At 43.6% G+C, this 22,637-nt stretch overlaps 1 protein-coding gene across 1 annotated transcript in view; it reads right to left on the bottom strand.

Moving 5' to 3' along the window:
• Positions 1–22,637, bottom strand: part of C6H7orf57 (chromosome 6 C7orf57 homolog) — a 78,824-nt gene that overhangs the window by 5,469 nt on the left and 50,718 nt on the right. The window contains 1 exon segment of the mRNA XM_042476938.1: positions 8,811–8,914. Coding sequence (XP_042332872.1) covers positions 8,811–8,914 — 104 coding nt within the window.

Genomic DNA, 22,637 nt, shown 5'->3' with positions numbered 1-22,637 from the left:
GCCCTGCCCATGGTCTCAGAAAAAGATAGATTTAAAATCTTCCAGAGGAAGTTTTGGGAGTTGCAAAACCAGATCCGCAGAGACCAGCACAAGGAAGATAATAGCTGTGCTTCCTTCTTAATGAGCCAGTGATTAACTTAACGGCTTGGCCATCAAGGTAGCTGCCTCCCTGAAAGGTGTCAGACCTCATGTATTGTGCAACTATTGTGTAGCTTTTGGCTTATCAATGCCCAAGCAATCAACACCTTTGTTTAGCAAGTCCTATAGCCTGGGGATTTGTTTAGCCCTATATATACCCAGAGTTTTCAGCCCTTCTTCGGGCTTTTGAGCAATAAGTTGTTTGAGCCTGAGATTCTTGAGCACCTTGCTTGCTCTGCTGAAATCACTGAGCAAAGCCAAGCTCATTGTCACCGGGCCGCTAAATTAGCTTTTGTCTGCCGGAACTCAGCTCCTAAGCCACTGCGGCCGCTCCTTCTTTCCCATTCCCACAGCTGTGATCCATTATCCATCCAAGCATCATCCGGCTTCCTGGAGAAGATGTCTAAGGTAATATTCCCAGCGGTGCCTCTTCCTTCCTTCCTTCGCTTCCCACACTCACCCTTCCCCGCTATAGCACTGAATGTGTGTGTGCGTGTGTGATCCCCTTTGTTGTGTGACTTTAATAAATTTTCATAGTTTAATTGCACCTCATTGGTATCCAAGTCTCATTCTATTGGGGGTGGACTAGGTGACTTTTGGTATACACATAGGGACACGATCCCATGTGTGCATTGTTAGAACACAAATATTTGAGCTAATTAAAATTTCCCCTAATTTGATCCTTCCTAACAGTCCACATGCTTCAGAGCCCTGCTGCGCACCACAGGTACCATCTTGGTGTGCCGCCATTTACACGGCATGCGAGACGATGAAATGCCTCATGTGCTGTGTCCAAATGTCACAGCACACGAAGGATGTTACAGCGCTGCTCCAGGGAGCTTATGATGCCTTGGCAGTGGCAGAGAAAAATGCCACATTTTGCAGCTCCTTTTTTCTGGGTGCATCGTTGCTGCACTGTTTGATTGGCGTGGCCACAATCCGGGAGAAAAAGGGGAGACCTCTGTCCACCCCTTTGTCCTCATCTGTACAGCCCCTATGCTGCCTTGGAGAATGGTGGGATGTCATTCTTTAGAGGCTTTTAAGTATGGCCATCTGTCAGGAGTGTTCTGTGTATTCCGGGCTTGGCGCGGAGGCGAGAGGAGCGTCACTCCGGTGCTCCGGAGGACACTCCGCAAAACGCGGTGGTGCTGCATTAAAAACGGGGTCTTTTTACCAGCGCAAAGACCCCAAAGCAGCTTCTATTCCCCAAGAGATAGGGGTTTCGGTGGGAGACCCATAGAGGCTCCGTAAAGCAGCGTCCCCAAGGAAGGGGAGAGAGAGGCGGGAGAAGAGCTGCCTAGGAGCCGAGGAGGAGCAAGGCAGCAGCCAGCAGCCAGGAGCTCTCTTTAACCAAACCGCGTGGAGCAGCCTCTTCGGCAAAAAACGCCAGCGCCAGTCTTTATTATAAACACGGCGGTAAGCCAAACAAAGCTGCTAGGATACTAAGAGTCTGGTCCTCCAAGCTCTGGGACGAAGAAAGAGGGCACTACTGATACCAAGTTTCCCTATACTATAAAGCACAAGCAAGTACTTAAATTTATTTCTCATAAATACTCTGAACAGTGAGAGGCTTGGATTGGCTTTAGTGTTTGGGGGACAATAACCATTTCCCTGTAATATATTGGAAAGCTGTGAGAAGAGCTACAGAATTATAAAGCAACAGATGTGTATGGCTTCCTCCTGTATTGTAAGGAGTCAAAGAACCCAGTGTTGCTTTTTTTGTAGTGCATGAGCTCCGCATTTATGTTTGGTTTCCACTTGTGTCGCAAGAACCCTTAACCTACATTGCAAGAGTTGAACTGTTGTGTATGGCTTTCTCCTGTACTGTTTGGAGCTAAAGAACTCTGTGTGGCTCTGAAGCTGAATTGAGCTGTGTGGCCTCCTCCTGTACTGTTTGGAGCTAAAGAACTCTGTGTGGCCTCCTCCTGTACTGTTTGGAGCTAAAGAACTCTGTGTGGCCTCCTCCTGTAATGTTTGGAGCTAAAGAACTCTGTGTGGCCTCCTCCTGTACAGTTTGGAGCTAAAGAACTCTGTGTGGCCTCCTCCTGTACTGTTTGGAGCTAAAGAACTCTATGTGGCCTCCTCCTGTACTGTTTGGAGCTAAAGAACTCTGTGTGGCCTCCTCCTGTACTGTTTGGAGCTAAAGAACTCTATGTGGCCTCCTCCTGTACTGTTTGGAGCTAAAGAACTCTGTGTGGCCTCCTCCTGTACTGTTTGGAGCTAAAGAACTCTGTGTGGCTCTGAAGCTGAATTGAGCTGTGTAGCCTCCTCCTGTACTGTTTGGAGCTAAAGAACTCTGTGTGGCCTCCTCCTGTACTGTTTGGAGCTAAAGAACTCTGTGTGGCCTCCTCCTGTACTGTTTGGAGTTAAAGAACTTTGTGTGGCCTCCTCCTGTACTGTTTGGAGCTAAAGAACTCTGTGTGGCCTCCTCCTGTACTGTTTGGAGTTAAAGAACTTTGTGTGGCCTCCTCCTGTACTGTTTGGAGCTAAAGAACTCTGTGTGGCCTCCTCCTGTACTGTTTGGAGCTAAAGAACTCTGTGTGGCTCTGAAGCTGAATTGAGCTGTGTAGCCTCCTCCTGTACTGTTTGGAGCTAAAGAACTCTGTGTGGCCTCCTCCTGTACTATTGCTTTTGACTGCACAGCCAAAGCCAAAAGAACTTTATATTTTGTAAGAAGCTGAATATTCAGTTTGAATTGGTACGAGAAGTGATCTGGAACATCAACATCTACTAAAACCTTTGTTTGATAATGGAGATAATCCTTGGGGGGGGGGAACAGGCTATTGTCTCTGTTAAAATATCTACAAAAAACTGAAGCTGAATAACTTTTGAGATATTTGAATTTGATCTTGAATAAGCTTGAGAGAATCAGCTCAAATGGCAACAGCTGCGAGAAAAGGAGCAGCTGCTCAGCAGAGCTACTCACTTAATTACCCCCAAAGGAGATACTCAACAGAACAAGCCTCTGTAGTGGAGGAAATAAAGAAACTGCGGGCAGATATGGAACAAAACTTGGCACGAGAGATCAAGAATTTGAGGGCAGATATAAAGAAAGATATGAGAGCAGAACTGAGAGATTTTAAAGAATCGCTCGAGGCTGTTACGAAAGAGATTAGTCATATTAGTGTCAAGGTACAAAAACTGGAGGATAGAGCTAATGACATGGCAGAAACTGTCCACAATGTCAAGAAAAATCAGGAAGTAGACAAAGAGAGATATATGGACATGAGAGCTCTGGAAGAGCAGAGAATGAGACAAAACTGTCTGAAACTGAGAGGTGTCAAAGAAGCACAAGGGGAAAATCTATACGATCTGTTAATACCAATTCTAGCAGAATACATGAATATATCTATACAAGAACTCAGCTGGAGTACGGATAAAATATATAGAATCAACTCTAGAATCGCGAGAGATAAAGGATTGCCAAGAGACATTGTTATATATTTTTTGAGACAAAATGTCAAAGAACAGTTACTACAAGCTAGCTACCAAGAAAAACTCATGATAGAGGATACTGAAATTTAAATCTTCAAAGACATCCCAAAACGCATATTACAAAAGAGAGAGGGCTATAAATTCTTAACGAATAATCTAAATAGACACAATATAATCTATAAATGGGAAAAAATAGAAGGAGTAGCTGTTCTATATAAACAAAGATGGATCAGACTGAACTCCATCTATAAGGCTAAATAATTTTGGAGAAGACATGAAAAAGAAATTGAATTAGAGAAAAGAAAGGAGGAGAAAAGAAAGGAGGAGCCGAACAGTAACAATAAAGGAATGGAAGAGAAATCAAACGTAAAAGACAAAGAAGAGGTTGATACTCTTACGAAAGAAGCTCTGAGTGAGAACGAAGATGAAGACTCACAGGTTTCAGATGACAAAGGAGATACCGGAGAGGAGAGTTCAGGAGAGACAGAAGCAGAAGAAGAGGAAGAAGGAGAAATCAAAATTAAGGAACCAGTAGAAAAAATAGAAAGCATAGGAATCAGTCCAGGAGAAGGAAATAAAGGCAAGCCAAGGAGAGGACGTCGAAAGACAAAAGCCAAATAATCTGCATCGTTATAAAACTTAAGAGAAAAAATGTAGAATCTCCGTATATTATCTTGGAATGTCAAAGGATTAAATCATCCAAGAAAAGGAAAGAAATATTTCATCTCATTGGCAAAGAGAAATACGAGGTTGTATGTTTTCAAGAGACGCATGTACGGTTGAAAGATGTAAGACTTTTGAGAAATAAGAGACTGGGAACTGAATATGTTGCTGCAAATAAACATAAGAAAAAAGGAGTAGTGGTGTATGTCTCAAACAAAGTGACCTCAAAGCATATGTTCAGTGATAAGGATGGGGCACTCTGTAGGAATTGAGATAGGTATAAATGAACAAAGCATCTTGCTGGTCGGCATATATGCTCCAAATAACGGGCGGCAAGTTTTTTTCAAGAGTTGAGAAGTTTTATTACAGGAATTTGAATAAAGATATTATTTATGTGGAGACTGGAATGGAGTACTGAAACCAATTATTGACTGCCTATTCCCATAAAGCTATCTAAGGAGAACCAAGGCAAACTACCGATGTTTGTTTTAAAATGATTGAGGAACTCGTGTGTGTGTGTGAAGCATGGAGTACAAACATGGAGATACGCGGGACTTTACTTTCTATCGGATCGGCATAAGATGTTTCAAGACTGGACATGTTTTTTGTTTCTAATCTCTGGCTCCAAAAATTCAAAAAGTTGAAACATTAACAAAATCGTACTCTGATCACAACTCGATTCTGTTGACGATTCGATTTGGTACATCGGGTTCCGCTGGCATTTACAAGACTATTTACTATCTTGTCCTAATTGTTTGAACAAGCGAAAGAAATAATTAAACTATTTCAGAGAAACCAAAATAAGGGAACAGATATTAAACGGTGTCTGGCTGCAAGCAAAGAAGTCATCCGCGGATTTTTTATTCAAAAACATCATGATCCTCTCTAGAAAAAAACAGAAACGAAACTAATCTCAAAGAGATGATAAGAAAGAGAAGAGCTAAACAATCCTCGGAATGAAAGATTTTAAGAGAAATAAACATGCTGCGAAAGCAGTACAATATGGCTGCACAAGATCTGGCAAAAAATGCTAAAAAGTCTCAAAGTAAAACAACTCAGGAGCCAACAAACCCGGGGAAATGGTTAGCACAAAGGATGTGCAAAGCCAAAGGAAAAAAAATATTACTAAGATTATGTGGAAACAAGTTCACACAAATATGAAAGGACTAAAAGTTGCAACATTTAGTTACTTCGTATATTGTTCAAGCTAAAGTTACTAAAAGATCAGAAATAGAAGATTACCTTCAGAAATGTCCGTGCCAGAACTGTCTCAACAACAAATATCGAGTGGATTAAATAACAGTAACTCTGCAAGAATTAATGAGGCCATCCAGAGGGCAAAAAAAAACAAGGCTCCGGGTCCGGACGGCTTCACATCAAGATTTTACAAAACTTTTCAATCTGAATAAACGTACCTTATTGGAGTAATGAAACTCTATTAATTGTGATGGTCTGCCATACATGGGAGGAAGCTAATGTAGTTTTGTTCGTGAAGAAGGACGAGATAGTCAAATGTTGAAGAGTTAGGCCCATCACCCTTTGAACAGTGATTATAAGTTATTTGCTAATTATTTTGTCTAACAGATTGAAAAGGGGTGCTTCACAATCATCCAGGAAGACAATGCGGGTTCCTCCCATCAAGGCAACTTAAGGACAATCTAAGGTATTTTGTGATGTTATAGAGCATTTTGATTTGCACAATGAGAGAGAGCTAGCACATCATCTTCCTGGATATTGAAAAAGCATTTGACAGCCTGACTGGTATATCATTGTGAGAACATTGCACGTATAGGGGCAGGCCAAAGGTTACGGATTGGATTAGATCATATATGTTAAACAATCAGCAAGGATCATAATTAATGATCAAGAACAGAAAATATCCCTCTATACAGAGGAACTAGACAAGGCTGCTCCCTTCCCTCTCCTGTTTATTTGTGTGATGGAAACTTTGTTAATTAATTTAAGGAAGGGACATTTAATTCAGGGGTGAAATTTAAAGGTGAAAGTCTGAAGTGAGAGCATACGCTGATGACGTTGTGGTGACATTGCAGACCCACTGATGGGATGTGAAAATTATTAGAACACTTAGCCAAATTTGAAAAGGTTTCAGGTCTGAAAGTTATACAGACAAACGGCTGTAATACTAAAATATGAATCAAGAGAAACAAAGTAGACTAAAAAAATTACAGGCTTTAATATTGCTGACAAGGTGAGATACCTTGGGGTAACTTAACAAGCAAAATGCCCAACTCTATTTAGAAACAACTATCATAATAAAGTGGACAGAAATCAAAAGAGATCTTAAGAAGTGGCCAGTATTTAAATCTTTCCTTCTAGGGATGTATTGCCGCAATCAAAATGTTGTAACACCAAAACTCATATTCTTGTTTCCTTACTTCCCCATTCTGAAACATGAAAAATATTCAAGATGGCAAAAACAGTTAGCGGATTTTGTTTGGGCTGGGAAAAAGCCTTAGAATTAAGATGAAAATACTACATGATGCGAAACAAAGAGGTGGTTTTGCCCTCCCCAAATTAAATTTGTCTTATGAAGCCAGTTTAGCTTGTATGAAGGAATGGATTACTCTGCAAAACAGAACTGCTGAAGTTAGTAAAGCACAGACAACAGGGTTCGGATGGCATGGCTATCTATTCTATGAGAAAACGAAAGCAAATAGAAACTTCAATAACCCATTTCATCCGATCCTGTTTAATTAGAGTGTGGAATAAATATAAGGACAGAATAGCTCCCATATCCCTCTGTGGGTTTCACCTCATGGGCTATGTATGTTATTGACCCAAAAAGAGAAGAGATATGGATAAGATATAGGATTGATTGATATAAAGGGAACCTAAAGTCGCTCATGAGAAATTAATTGACGAGGATGGGATATTGGTTGGTTTCTATACGACAGTTAACGCAGAGATTTATTTAGACAAAAAACAAAGGGCTTCTCTAACACTAAATCTGTTTGAAGAGATATTTTGGATATAAGATGGTAAAAACCTTGTCAAAGATTTATAAAAATTGTTTGGAATGGTACCAGAGGATGAATTAATTAAGGATGTAATTGTGTGAAATGGGCTCAGGACTGTGGAAGGAAATCAAATTAGAACAGTGGGAGGAGTCTTGGAATGCGAGAATGAAATACTCTACTTCGCAATTGTTAGAAAAAACTATTACAAATCTTGTACAGGTGGTATTTAACACCTGTAAAAATGACAAAATTATAAGCGGGGCATAAGATTGTTGGAATGTAAGAAAGACATTGGTACCTTCTACCATTTATTGGTGGTTTGCGACAAAGCAACAACCTTTGGAAAAAGTTCCAGATTGGAAATTATGAAATTTTGGGAGTTAATTAAGGTTTAACGCAGTGACCATGATTTGTTATGTTAGATGGGGATGTGGAAGCAAGGTTTGGAAAAATTATTTTTATATGTTCACGGCTGCGCGATTGGTATTGCGAGAAGTTGGAAATCGATGAGACATAGAAATTGAAGAATGGAGATTAAAGCTATTTCCATTGATGGAATTGATTTAATATCAACATAAAGTGGAAAACCAAGATAGCTCTAACTGGAGGTCAACGTGGGAATCTGTCATAAAGTTTATGGGAAAAAAATGGGGGGAAAGTGCTAATTGGACCTCAAATATGGATGAAATTGTTACGACAATTATGTTAGATGATGGAATTTGTAAGAAACAAGGATAAATCTATATCAATGAAATGTTAAATGGCTCTGTTTTTTTCTTTTTTTCTTTTTTGAGATGTGATCCTTTGCAAATTCAAGTTCAATTCCATTCACAATTAGCCCAGGTTTGTGAGAGAGGAAATACAAAATCGAAATTCACGAAAAAGGGGATACCCTTAAATAGAAAATCTAAATAATTATTAGACATTTTCATTAGAAATTGGGAAGCACTACATAGGTATTCAATTGGATATTATAGATTCCTCACATTTCCAAGGATTGTGAGAATGTGGCGTGGGAGACAACGCAAGTTTGCTATCTGGTTTTTCTTTTGGGTAAGTGTCACAGAAGGGAATGTGTGTATTGAGAATGTGGAAATCGTTCTAGGTGTCTTAGGGGATATAGGGAGTGTTTTAACACAACAGACTAAATTAAAATAAGAATGGTAAACAAGTAGGGAGGGGTTTGGGGTATTGTATTGTGGTAGGTATAAGCAGTGATTATTGCAGATGTTTTGTTTGTCGGTTACAGTGTATCAAAATTTAATAAATATATTTTTAAGAAAGAGTGTTTGTGTGTTTTGTGTTTTGCACAGCAGGGGGTTGGAATTTGTGGTGTTGTGGTCTTTTTCCAACTCTATGATTCTATGATCCATGATTCAGGAAGGGGGAATTGAAAGCATTTTCCCTGCATAGCCATATAGTGATTTGTAGAGGAGGAACAAACTAGTCCAGTAGCAATATCTTCCCACAGCAAGCTAGCAACTTTTGTAGAATAAATTCAGAGTTTCTCATGCATACCTTTACAGTGGCTCACAGAGTTACTTTATACATCAGTAGTATGATCTGTACCTAATATAGCGGATATTACATATCCACTTACATTGGGGGAAGTAAAGCCTGTTTCCTCCATGGAATTCCTTAGCTGCCGTTGGCTGTGGTGTTCTCTATGGGTATTTTGGTGTTATTGCAGGAAGCTTTATCTGTTGGAAAAGAATCGTTCATTAGTTAATACCCATAAAATTAAACACAATTGAAGAGAAATAATACATATTACATGATTATTACCTTTCCCTGCTCTGATGTAATGCCGAGGTCAGTGCAGAATAAGTCCCGTATCATCTATGCTTACTGATAGATCACAATGCTGACCTGCATGTATCACCGAGCCCTGCTAGGAGCCGATTAGCTCTGTAACCTGGGCCCAGGCCCTTCCGGCTGGGTACTCTGTCAATTACAGATAAGGGGAGCGGGCAGGGGGGAGGCGTAGCCATATCCATAAAACACAATCTTACTTTACCAGGATACCTATCCGTGCATTAAACACATTGAATGCATTTCCTTCGCTTGAAGACCAGGGAGAGTTTGGGATTCTGTTGGTCTATCGCCTACCCCGTAACGTAACAGACTCCCTAGCTGAGCTGATGTTGGAATCGCCTGGCTGTTTGTCCTGGGTGACCTCAACATCCCTCTCCAAGGGTGACTGACTAATCTGACTGGTGCGGCTCGGGAATTCATGGGTTTCATGACAAACATGGGCCTCTCCCAGTAGTCTCTGAGCCCACGCATTCGCAGGTCATACTCTTGTGTGGTCTTCTGTACCCAAACAGGCAACTAGTATCTCCGCATTAGCTGAACAGATCATTTCCTGGTTAAGGTTGGTTGGAGACTCTATTCCTCCCTCTGGGGTGGAGGACCAATTGAGAATTGGTTCGCCCTCGAAGGCTGATGGAACCCATAGGTTCCAAGAAGCCTGGGGTTCTTTGGTTGGCAGTGCCAGTGACTCTGTTGAAGTTCTGGTTAATTATGGAATAACACATCACCATAGGCTTTAGACATGATCGCTCCCACGGTCCTTTCCAACCCCACTAAAAACCGTAACCTTGGTCACACTGAAGAGCTTTAAACAAATGAAGCAGGTTTGGACAACGACTGAGAAGTCGGTTGGCTGAAATCTCCAACTCATATCTGATAAGATACGTCATAGGACGAAGATGCAGCCAAAAAATCTTTCTTACTCTGCATCTATTGCGTCTGTGAAATCTCGTCCAGCTGAGTCAGTGGTATGAGTTTAACACCAACTGCCTCCCACCCAGAACCCTCTATTATAGTCAACCATAGCTTACTGTAATGCTTTTAATGATTATTTACAGACTAAAATCTCCTTCGGATAAGAGCTGATTGGATGCCAACTTTAAGTCAGAAGCATGGAGAGAGGCATCCAACGCCTCCGCCATTACTGTTAGACTGAATCAATTTGATTGTGGACAAGCTCCTTAGTAGTCTGAAAAAAACGACTTGCCCTTGACCCTTGCCCACCTGCTGGTCTCCAGGGGGTGATATAGTCAAGCTGATGTGAAAATATAATCAAATGCATCCTTCAGGGAGGGTACCCTGCCTTCTTGTCTTAAGGGAGGCAGTGGCAGACCACTCTTAAAAAAGCCCTCCCTGGACCCTCTGGATAGAAATAACTACAGGCCACAGTCTCGTTGTTGCCATTCTTGAGCAAGTTATCGAGAGGCAGTCGTCAATCAACGACAGGCAGTCCTTGGATGAAGCTGATTATCTGGACCCATTTCAAACCGGATTCAGGGCAGGATACGGAGTTGAGACGGCCTTGGTCGCCTTAGTTAGATGATCTCCGTCAAGGCATCGACAGGGGAAGTGTGACCCTGCTGGTGCTCTTAGGACTCTCAGCGGCCTTCGATACCATCGACCATGGTATTCCTTCTGGAACGCCTGAGAGAGTTAGGTATCGAGGCAACTGTTCTACAGTGGTTCCGGTTTCTACCTCTCAGGCAGATAGTCCAGATGGTTGGCGCTAGGAGACAGTTGCGCTTCTAAAAGAGAGATAAAATTGGTGTACCCCAGGGCGCAATATTGTCTCCTATGCTGTTTAAACATTTACACATGAAGCCGCTGGGAAAATCATCCAGAGACATGGGGCAGGATGTATCAGTATGCTGATGACACCCAAATATATTCTCTCTATGTTTCCTCAAACTGATGCAGTGTCTATGGGATGGGCATTCTCCTCTGAATGCCTGTCTTGGGGCGGTATGGACTGGATGAGGGAAAACCGGCTCAAGCTGATCCAGGTAAGACGGGGTACTTGTTATAGGAAACCCAAGCCCAGGGTATGGATTATGTCAGCCAGTTCGGATGGTGGGTCACACTTCCTGCAAGGAGACTCTGTCCGCAGCTTAGGGGTGCTCCTTGACTCGTCACTTCACCTGACAGCTCAGGTAGATGTGACAGTTCAGGAGCACTTTTTATCAGCTTCGGCTGATACGCCAGCTGCGCCTCTTCCTGGAGCAGGGAGACCTTGAAACAGTTGTACAGCGCCGGTCACCTCTCGATTGCACTTCTGTAATGCGGGCTACCCTTGTGCCAAGTTCAGAAACTTCAACTTTACAATATGGCAGCCAGGTTAATTACAGGTACTCGTCGTACCGATCACATAACACCGGTTTTGAAATACCTTCACTGGCTGCCAATTAGTTTTCCGGACAGGTACAAGGTGCTGTTGGTTCCTTCAAAGCCCTACCATGGCTTGGGTCCAGAATACTTAGAGATCACCTACTTCCATAGGTCCGTCCCGCACTCTAGGTCCTCGGGGAAGAAAATTACTCAGCCAATAAATCTAGGCTAACTTCAGTCACCCGAAGAGCCTTTCCATCGCAGTTCCGAAGCTATGAATGGACCTACCGAAGGAGATCCGTGACTTTCTACTCTTACAGCCTTTAAGAAGGCTTTAAGATGGATCTCTTCCAGCGGCCTTCCCTACCTAGTTCTACTCCCCATTTACTGTGACTTATGTTCACTCTGTCCACCAATTCTGTCTTTAAATTTAATGAGAAGAATTAAATTAAAATTAATTAAAATAAAATCCTGCCTCAAGAAGAGCCCTCCCTCCATGACATCATCATCAGACCTGGGAGGATGAAGGAAAAAGAAAGGCCCACACTTCCATCAGGCTAAGGTGAATGTTCTCACTTCGCTCTCTTTAATTTTATTGTATTTCATTTATTGTATTGTATTTTATGTTATTATCTTTATTTTTACTGTTGTAACCCGCCTTGGATTCCTTGTGATTGGGCGGGCAATAAATAAATCCTCATCATCATCATTTCATCATCCATTCATCATCATCATCATCATCATCATCATCAGTCATCATCCTCATCATATGTACTATAGGGCTAGAACTCTTTCTTCTTTTCACAGATCTATTCTTTTCGGTATAACCTGATGGTTGATAGTAATTATTTAAACAAATCATCATGGCATTGAGAAGGGGCATTTCAACACTCTGTCCTTTGTATGCTCTGTCTCTCTCTCTCTCTCTGTGCCACCTCATTTCTCTTTATTCCTAATTTTCTCCCTCTCAGGGGTTGTATAGATGGGTGGCATGCAGCCGCCCCTTTACTGGATGGATTGGGGCCGTGGTACCCTCACGCTGCAGCTTCAATCCAGCCTCTGGAGATCGCAAAAGGAGCCGCAAAAAGTGGCTCCTTTTTGTGCCCTCCAAGGGGCACCATAGCCATGGCGGTGCAGCTTTATGTGGATGCAGCACCAGAGGAGTGTCATGATGGCGCGCTCTGTGTGGACTGATGTGTGCCAAAATGGCGCTCTGGGGACAAGGTTAGGGCATCCAGCATATGGACGCTGTGCCCTAACTCTGCCCACAGGCCGGCACAAAGTGCCTGTCTGTACAGGGCCTGGTTTCTCTTTTTTCTCTGTCTGTTTGCCAAGGATAGCTTACCCTCTTCTTATCTAGAAGAACTTCATTCTCTGCATAAAGTTCTTAGAGCCTTTAGAAAGGTTCTTAAAGTTTTAAAAGTTTTAATACAGTCACAATATTTTTAAAAAATATTATTGATATTATGATATACAAATATAAAGGGAGTTGCACAAATAATTTGTAAAATTATCAGACAAACAAAATAGATATCACAAACAATACAAATATTCAAGCTAAGGGGTGAAACAGACGGCTCCTTGGCACTAGCTTGGGGGCGGCGTTAGAGTGTGGCATTTAGACACTGCATGCTCTGATGCCACCCCCAGGCGGCATCATGCTGTTTGCCCTACCACATGGTGGGCAGCTTTGCAGTGCTCTGGCAGTACAGTGTTTATATGGCTTTTTGCCGGTTCAAAAAGGAGCAGCATTTTGTTGCCTCTTTTTGGACTGGCAAAAAAGTGGATTGGGGCCCTGGCATGCAGTTGCTGCAGCCCTGATCCAGGTTTCTCCAGGATGGTTTGAAGCCACCCCGTTAGGGCCGTCTGTTTAACTGGTGTCTTGGGGAGGAGTTATTCACGGTTTTCCTACATTCGCGGAGGTCTTGCACCCCTAAACCTTGAGAATGCGGAGAGATGACCTAATGACGCTAAGTGCGTCATTTCCGACTACCTGGCATCTGATTTTCCATTGTCTGACCATCATTTAATTTCTTTTACTCTTACTTATATCCCACCTCCTCGTCGTACTGTCCAGCGCCATTTCCGCGACCTTCAGTCTGTTAACTCTGACCATCTCAGTCAGACTTTGAATTCATCTCTCTCTTCTCTTGATCTTGGGGACTCTGCTGATTCAGCAATGTCTTTATTTAATTCCATTCTTTCTTCAACTCTTGACAGCTTTGCTCCTGTATCATCTGTACGTGTGTCTTCCCCCATGACTAGGCCTCAGCCCTGGCTCACTCCCACTATCAGGTACCTCCGGTCCTGCTCTCGAGTGGCCGAACGTCTTTGGAAAAAGTCTAGGGAACCGGCTGATTTCATTCATTATAAATTCATCCTTTTATTTTTTTCACGTGCTCTGTTTATGGCAAAACAGAACTATTTTAAATCGCTGATCTGCACTAATGAGAGGCATCCGCAGCGTTTGTTCTCCTGCTTCAATACACTACTCAAACCTTCCTCTCCCCCTGTCTTCTCATCTTTTCCCCCCACTGATTTCGCCAACTACTTCATCACAAAAGTCACTACTATTCGATCTGAAATAGTTCCTCCCGACTTGCCCCCTATCACTAACCTCCTGGTACCTCCTACTAATAAACTCTCTGTGTTTCCCCCTGTTTCTCTGGATGAACTCTCTAAGCTGCTAAATTCTTCCAAACCTACTACCTGTTCTCTTGATCCTATTCCCTCCCGTCTCCTAATCTCTATAGCCCCTTCTCTTCTGCCCTCGCTCCTCTATATCTTTAATCTCTCTCTCTCTTTGGGTTCCTTCCCTTCTGACTTCAAACATGCTCTCGTTTCTCCAATTCTGAAGAAACCCTCTCTCGACCCCTCTTCTTTGTGTAGCTATCGTCCAATTTCTCTTCTTCCTTTTCTTTCTAAGGTCCTAGAACGGGTCGTTTATTCTCGCTGTATTAAGTTTCTTGAAGCCAACTCTATCCTAGACCCCTTCCAATCTGGCTTCCGCCCACGGCACTCTACAGAGACAGCCCTCACCAAGATCTCAAATGATCTCTTGCGGGCCAAGGCAAATGGCCTCTACTCTATTCTCATTCTTCTGGATTTGTCTGCAGCCTTTGACACTGTTGATCACTGTCTCCTGGTTGATTTACTTTCTGACCTTGGGTTCGCCAACTCTGCTCTCGATTGGTTTAAATCTTACTTGTCAGATAGATCTTTTGCAGTGGTCATGGGTGGTCAGACTTCATCCTCTGTTCCGCTATCTGTTGGAGTTCCCCAGGGCTCTGTCTTGGGTCCCCTTCTGTTCTCTCTATACACACTGTCTCTAGGTAAACCTCATCAGTTCTTTTGGTTTCTCCTGTCATCTGTATGCCGACGACACTCAGCTGTATCTCTCCACCCCTGACCTTTCGACGGGGCTTGAACAGCAAGTTTCTTCTTGTCTGACTGCCATCTCTCAGTGGATGCGGCTTCAGCGCTTGAAGCTCAACATGTCTAAGACTGAGCTTCTCGTTTTTCCACCTAAACCCACGCTTCATTATTCCTTTTCTGTTTCTGTCGACGACACTTCTATTCAACTGGTTCATCAAGCCCGCAGTCTTGGCTTCATTTTTGACTCTTCTCTGTCATTTATTTCCCAGATCCAGGCCACCGCCAAGACCTGTAGATTCTTTCTCCACAACATTGCCAAGATCCGTCCATTCCTCTCAATCTACTGCCAAGACTCTGGTCCATGCCCTAGTGGTTTCGCGACTAGATTATTGTAACCTCCTTCTAACAGGGCTTCCTCTTTCACACCTCCATCCTTTAATCTCTGTCCAGTATTCAGCTGCCCGTATTGTCACATCTGCTCGCCGCTTTGACCATGTTTCTCCTCTTTTAACCTCCCTTCATTGGCTCCCCTTCCCCTTCCGCATCCGGTACAAGCTTTTGTTACTGACTTTCAAAGCCCTCCATGGGTTGGCCCCTCCTTACTTATCTGACCTTCTTTCTCCTTACATTCCTACTCGCACCCTCCGCTCTGGTAGTCAGGGTCTCCTGTCACAGTGTAGGACTACCACTGCCCCCTCCCGAATTTGTCCCTTCTCGCTTGCTGCCCCTTACTCCTGGAACCTTCTTCCTCATCACTTCTCTACCCAGTTTCAAAACTGAATTAAAGACTATATTGTTTAGAGAAGCATTCCCAGAGGTGAGCCCCTCTCTGACCCAGGAAGCCTCCTTCTAACCATCCATCAAGAAGCCAAGCCCTTCCTCCAGTCCATCTGCCTTGGTCCAGGCCTCGGAGGTGGAGAAGAGCTGCTCCTGATCCTATTCCCCACCACCACTCCCTTCTCCTTTTGTGTCATGTCTTTTAGATTGTAAGCCTGAGGGCAGGGAACCGTCTGACTAAAAAATTTATGTACAGTGCTGTGTAAACTTACAGCGCTTTATAAATAAAGGATAATAATAATAATAATAATAATAACAACAGTATACCAAAAGGGAGTAAAACCATCAATGCCTACAAAGAATAAAGAAACCAGAGACAGGTTAAGGTTTTATAAATTAGATTAATGATAGATTAATGATTGATTAATGATAGAGTTCATATAGAAATGATAATTGAGATGGACAGGTTGCTCACCTGTAATGGTATTTCTTCGAGAGTTCATCTGGATACAAATGGGTTGTACTGCGCCTGTGCAGTGCTGCATGGAAAACTTCTAGAATCATTGGGCAAAGTTAACTTTGCAACTTTTTGGTGGTAGCTTTGCCCATCCTTTATAAGTTCCCTGTTTTCCCGCTCTTTCCCCAGTTCCGAAATTTATGCCACGTGAGCGACATGAGAATGAGCCAATGTAGAGCAGGACACTGAGGGGAGGATGGGCGGGATTTGTATGTATTCACAGATGACCACTCAAAGAAATACCGTTACAGGTGAGCAACCTGTCCATCTTCTTCGTGGTCTCTGCAAATCATACAAATGGGTTAGACTGACAAGCTTAGGTCAGTGGTGGAGGGAGTGCCATGACACCAAAGTCAGGTTCAAATAAAGCTGTGTTATTAAACCACACAATAAAAATCTTTGAACCAAAACAGTGTTTGATGTGTTCAGTAATTGAAAAATAGTACCTAAACATGTTCAAGTCAAAGGCACATTTCAAACATATTAGGTCATGAAGGACCTATGTAAACCATGCCAATTGGCAATAAAGACATTCATTGTCAAGCTTGTAACATATGGAAATGCAGTACAAATCTATGTAAACCTGAAAACAACACTGCCCTCCCAAAAGCTGCATCCTGTTTGGCCCTGGTGTCCAGCCTATAATGCTTGATGAAAGTCAAGGGCTGGGACCAAACAGCAGCTTTACAGACATCCTCCAAGGGGACCCCAGTCAAGAGTGCGGAGGATATCACTACCGCCCTAGTTGCATAAGACTGAACCCTGGCTGGGAGAGGTCTGCCTGACAGTTCATAGTAGACGTGGATGGTACCAGCCAACCATTTGGAAAGTCTCTGCGCCATCACAGGCAGTCCCTTTTTTAGCTCTGAGTAGCACTGGAACAGCCTCTTGGAATGGCTTGAACCCGCAGTTCTGTCCAAATAGAAGGCCAAAGCCCTCCGAAAGTCCAAGGTGTGCAAGCGGCGTTCGGTGTCAGTGGTTGGGTTCGAGCCAGGGTCGGTAAAACAATGTCCTGACACATGTGGAAGGAAGACACCACCTTAGGCAGAAAGGTAATGTCGGTACGGAGGACAACCTTATCCTTATGGAACCTAAGGAAAGGCTGATCCCTCCACGCAAGGCACAGTTTGCCCGCACGGCGGGCGGTCATGACCACAAGAAAAGCTGTCTTTCAAGTCAACAGCCTCAAGTCCAATGTGGCCATGGGTTCAAAGGGCTTGGATTGCAAACCAGACAGCACAGTGTCCAGACTCCAAGCAGGTGTCGGTACCGGGACTGGAGGATGGAGGTTGTTGCAACCCTTCAGGAAACTCTTCACCAGAGGGTCCCTGAAAAAAGAAGGTTTGCCATCAAACTAGAAATGGGAACAGATGGCAGAAAGATAACACTTGATGGAGATGAGGCACAGCCCCGAATCCAAAAGTGTCATCAGGAACTCCAACACCACCGGTGTTGACACTCGGGATGGAGAAAGGTCTCTCGCAGAAATTCTACAAATTTCTTCCATTTGGAAGCATAGGATTTCTTGGTAGCCGGCTTCTGGGCAGCCAAGATCACCGTCTGTACGGAGGGAGGTAAGGGAGTCTCTACGCCATCAATGGCAGATTCTCGATGTCCGGATGCTGGACCTGATTGTCCTGCAGAGTGAGGAGATCTGGACAGAACTTGAGGCAGAGAAAGTCCCTCTGGGTGAGGTGAAGCAGGGACAGAAACCACAGTTGTCTCAGTCACCACGGTGTGATCAGGATGGCATCCAAGTGGTTTCTTGTCATCTTGGATACCACCCTGGTGATCAGAGGAAACAGAGGGAAGGCGTACAGCATCTTTCCTGACCAAGCGAAGATGAACGCATCTCTGAGGGAGTTGTCGTTGCGTGCTCAGGAACAGAACTGGGGATAGTGGCTGTTGAGAGTGGTCGCGAAGAGGTCGATCTGTGGGGTTCCCCACTGACTGAAGAGGTCATTGACCATCTCGGGATGGAGTCTCCACTTGTGGCAAATGGTGGAGAACCTGTTGAGCTGGTCGGCCAAGTCGTCTTCTTGGTATGCACCATTCCCAGATGCGGTGGGTGATGTCGAGCAAGGTCTGGGACCTGGTGCCTCCTTGTTTGTTGAGGTAGTACATCACTGTGTTATTGTCTGTCAGGAGGAGTACTACCTTGTTGGAGAGGTTCTTTTCAAAGGCCCTTAAGGCCTTTTCCACTGCCAGCATCTCGAGGGCATTGATATGAAAGGCTTGTTTGTGGAGGGATCACTTCTGGTAGGGCCTGGAGAATGTTGGTACAGGACTGAGAGACTCTTTTAAAAAGAGTGCAAAGACCTCGTGGAAATTAGCCAAAGGAGTAGACAGAAGAATGGTCAAACAAGCTGAGTGTTACTGATAACCAGAGTCCAAAACAAGCCAAATCACTATCCAAAAGAGAAGTCAGAGCCAAAAACGTGTCAAAATCGAAAGCGAAGGAAGGAGCAAATTCCAAGCGAGGTTCCCTGTGCTGCTCATGTGGTGATCAAAAGTAACTACAGAAGGGTGGGAAGACACCGAGCCTATATAGAGGGTGGGCAAAGCTACCGCCAAAAAGTCTTCCCTAGCGATTCCAGAAGGATCCGAAATTGCTGTGGAGGCACAGAATAACCCAGAGACCATGAAGAAGAAGACTGACTTTCGGGGGTTGCCCTTCCCACAAAGAATCATAGAATCGTAGAGTTGGAAGAGACCACAAGGGCCATCCAGTCCAACCCCCTGCCATGCAGGAAATCCAAATCAAAGCATCCCTGACAGATGGCCATCCAGCCTCTGTTTAAAGACCTCCAAGGAAGGAGACTCTATCACCCTCCGAGGGAGTGCGTTCCACTGTCGAACAGCCCTTACTGTCAGGAAGTTCTTCCTAATGTTGAGGTGGAATCTCTTTTCCTGTAGCTTGCATCCATTGTTCCGGGTTCTGTTCTCTGGAGCAGCAGAAAACAAGCTCAATATGACATCCCTTCAAATATTTAAACAGGGCTATCATATCACCTCTTAACCTTCTTTTCTCCAGGCTAAATATCCCCAGCTCCCTAAGTCGTTCCTCATAGGACATGGTTTCCAGTCCCTTCACCATTTTAGTCGCTCTCGTTTTGACATGCTCCAGTTTCTCAATGTCCTTTCTGAATTATGGTGCCCAGAACTGGACACAATATTCCAGGTGGGGCCTGACCAAATCAGAATACAGTGGCACTATTACTTCTCTTGATCTAGATAGACACTATACTTTTATTGATGCAGCCTAAAATTGCATTGGCCTTTTTTAGCTGCCGCATCGCACTGTTGACTTATGTTCAACTTATGGTCTACTTAGATTCCTAGATCCCTTTCACACGTAGTTTCATTCAGCCAGGTGTCCCCAATCCTATATTTGTGCATTTTATTTTTCCGCCCTAAGTGCAATACCTTACATTTATCCGTGTTGAATTTCATTTTGTTAACTTTGGCCCAGCTTTCTAGTCTATTCAGGTCATTTTGAATTTTGATCCTGTCCTCTGGGGTATTAGCTATTCCTCCTAATTTGGTGTCATCTGCAAATTTGATAAGTATGCTCCCAATTCTGTTGTCCAGGTCATTGATAAAGATGTTGAATAGCACTGGGCCCAGAACAGAGCCCTGTGGGACCCCACTGGTCACTTCCCTCCAGGATGAAAAGGAGCCATTGTTGAACACCCTTTGCATTCGGCTGGTCAACCAGTTACAAATCCATGTAACAGTTACCTTGTCTAGTCCACATTTTACAAGCTTGTTTGCAAGAATGTCATGGGAAACCTTGTCAAAGGCCTTACTGAAATCAAGATATACTATATCCACAGCATTCCCTTCATCTACCAAGCTGGTAATTTCATCAAAGAAAGAGATTAGATTTGTCTGGCATGACTTGTTTCTCTGAAACCCATGTTGACTTTTTGTGATTATGGAATTGCCATCTAGATGTTCACAGACTCTTTGTTTAATGATCTGCTCTAGAATCTTTCCTGGTATAGATGTCAGACTAACTGGACGATAATTGGTTTTTTCCCTTTTTGAAGATGGGGACAATGTTTGCCCTCCTCCAGTCTGCTGGGATTTCTCCTGTTTTCCAGGAGTTTTCAAATATTATTGCCAATGGCTCTGATATTACATTTGCCAGTTCTTTTAATACCCTTGGATGGAGGTATTTAGGAGACCTAAATTCATTTAGATTAACAAGGTATTCCTCTACTATCTCTTTATTTATTCTGTGCTGAAATTCCCCTATTCTGTCCTCTGCTCCATTATGCTCAGGTTGAGCACCCTTTTCCTTTTCTGAGAAGACTGAGGCAAAGAAGGTATCAAGTAATTCTGCCTTTTCTCTGTCCCCTGTTAACATTTTGCCATCTTCTCGATGCAGTGGCCCTACCATTTCCTCCTTCTTACTTTTGCTGCGGACATATCCAAAAAAGCCCTTTTTGTTGTTCTTAACCTCTCTAGCAAGTCTGAGTTCATTCTGTGCTTTAGCTTTTCTGACTTTACCCCTACACAAGCCTGCTATTTCTTTGAATTCCTTTTCCGTGATTTCCCCCTTTTTCCATTTCTTATACATGCTCCTTTTAAAACTTTGCTCAGTTGAAAGTTCCTTAGTCATCCATCCTAGTTTCTTGAGACACCTCCCATTTTTCTTTCTCACTGGAACTGTTTGAAATTGTGCCTTCAGTATCTCTCTTTTGAGAAACTCCCATCCGTCCTGAACTCCTTTATCTTTTAGTATTTCTGTCCACGGGATCACCCTCAATACTTCTCTAAGTTTACTGAAATTTGCTCTCCTAAAGTCTAGAATGTGTGTCTGACTATGCCTGATTTGTCCTTTCCAATGTATTACAAACTCCAGGAGAACATGGTCACTTCCACCTAAGGATCCCACCACTTGCACCCCATTAACCAAGTCATCCTTGTTGGTTAGGATCAGATCTAAAATAGCTGATCCCCTTGTTGCCTCTTCCACCTTTTGGACAATGAAACTGTCTTCCAGGCAAGTGATGAATTTGCTAGACCTTGAGGATTTTGCTGAGTTTGACTTCCAGCAAATATCAGTATAGTTGAAGTTGCCCATCACTACTACATCTCTCCTTTCTCAATGTGTGGTCATCTGTTCTAGAAAGGCATCATCCAATTCCTCAGTCTGACTTGGAGGTCTGTAGTAGACTCCCAGCATAACATCCTTGTTGTTTCCCTCCCCTTTAATTTTTATCCAGATGCTCTCCACCTGGCTGTCAGTATTGATGTCCCGGATCTCTTCACTGGTGTAAATATCTCTGACATATAGTGCTATTCCTCCTCCTTTCCTGTTTGGCCTATTTCTCTTAAAAAGGTTATACCCCTCTATTTCCACATTCCAATTATGAGGCTCATCCCACCAGGTTTCAGTGAGGCCTATTATATCATATTTGCTTTGTTGTACTAGGAGTTCAAGTTCATCTTGCTTATTTCCCATGCTCTGTGCATTAGTGTAGAGACATTGTAGACCATGGGTCCCTTTTACTTGCTGCTTGTGTAAGTTTTTTTGCCTCCCACTGTTGGGTCCTTGTACTTTTTTTCTTGTTTCCTCTATGTCAGTTTGACTATTTTCGCCATCCCTTTCGCCTTCTTTAATATTGTCTCCCTTCCCCTCGGAACTCAGTTTAAAGCCCTCCTGATCAAGTTCTTGAGACTGTTGGCAAAAACATTTCTTCCAACTGGCGTGAGATGCAATCCGTCCGTTGCAAGAAGTCCCTCCTCATGGAACTGCAGCCCATGATAGAAGAATCCAAATCGTTCTCGGTGGCACCATCTGCAGAGCCAGTTGTTCACATCCACTATTTTCCACTCCCTTCCTGGAGTGGCAGAAGAGACGAGATGACAACCTGTGAATCCATTTCTTTCAGCTTCCTACCCAGAGCCTCGTAATCCCTTCTGATGTTCTGAAGGCTGTGTCTTGCAGTATCATTGGTTCTCACATGGACCAAAAGGAAGGGGTATTCGTCAATAGGCTTGACTAGTCTAGACAGCCTCTCTGTCACATCATGGATCTTTGCCCCAGGGAGACAACACACCTCTCAAGACATCTTGTCAGGCCTACAAATCACTGCTTCCTCAGCAAGGAGTCCCCCACTATGACCACACGCTTGCTCTGAGGCTTAGCAGTGACTGTTCCCTCGGGTGGAACTCTCAGGCTCCCCTGCTCTGTCCCTGAAGTCTGTCCATGCTGCTCTTCTTCATCCTCCTTGATAAGGGAACGAGCTTTGAATTGATTCTCTAGCTGCAAGCTCCCAGAACAATCCCTTCTTCGCTTACTTCTCTGTGTGACATTCCTCCAGCTGTCTCCCTCCTGTATATGGGAAGTGACCTCCTCCGCCCTAGCATCTTCCTTTACGTCGTACTCATCCAAGATCGTTAGTTCTGTTGTGTCTTGGAAATCCTCTTGTTCCCTAATATGCTGAAGTGTAGCTAACCTGGACTCCAGCTGCTGCACTTTCTCCTCAAAGAGTGCTACCAACTTGCACTTGGTGCATGTGAAGTTCTCCACTTCTGTAGGCAAGAAGACAAACATCCCACAAGAGTTTCAGGTGACTGCTGCAGATCTCTTGGCGTCCATACTG

Source organism: Sceloporus undulatus, chromosome 6 (assembly GCF_019175285.1).
Source record: "Sceloporus undulatus isolate JIND9_A2432 ecotype Alabama chromosome 6, SceUnd_v1.1, whole genome shotgun sequence".
In the NCBI taxonomy this organism is placed as follows: Eukaryota; Metazoa; Chordata; class Lepidosauria; order Squamata; family Phrynosomatidae; genus Sceloporus; species Sceloporus undulatus.
This window is presented reverse-complemented; position numbering and strand designations above follow the sequence as displayed.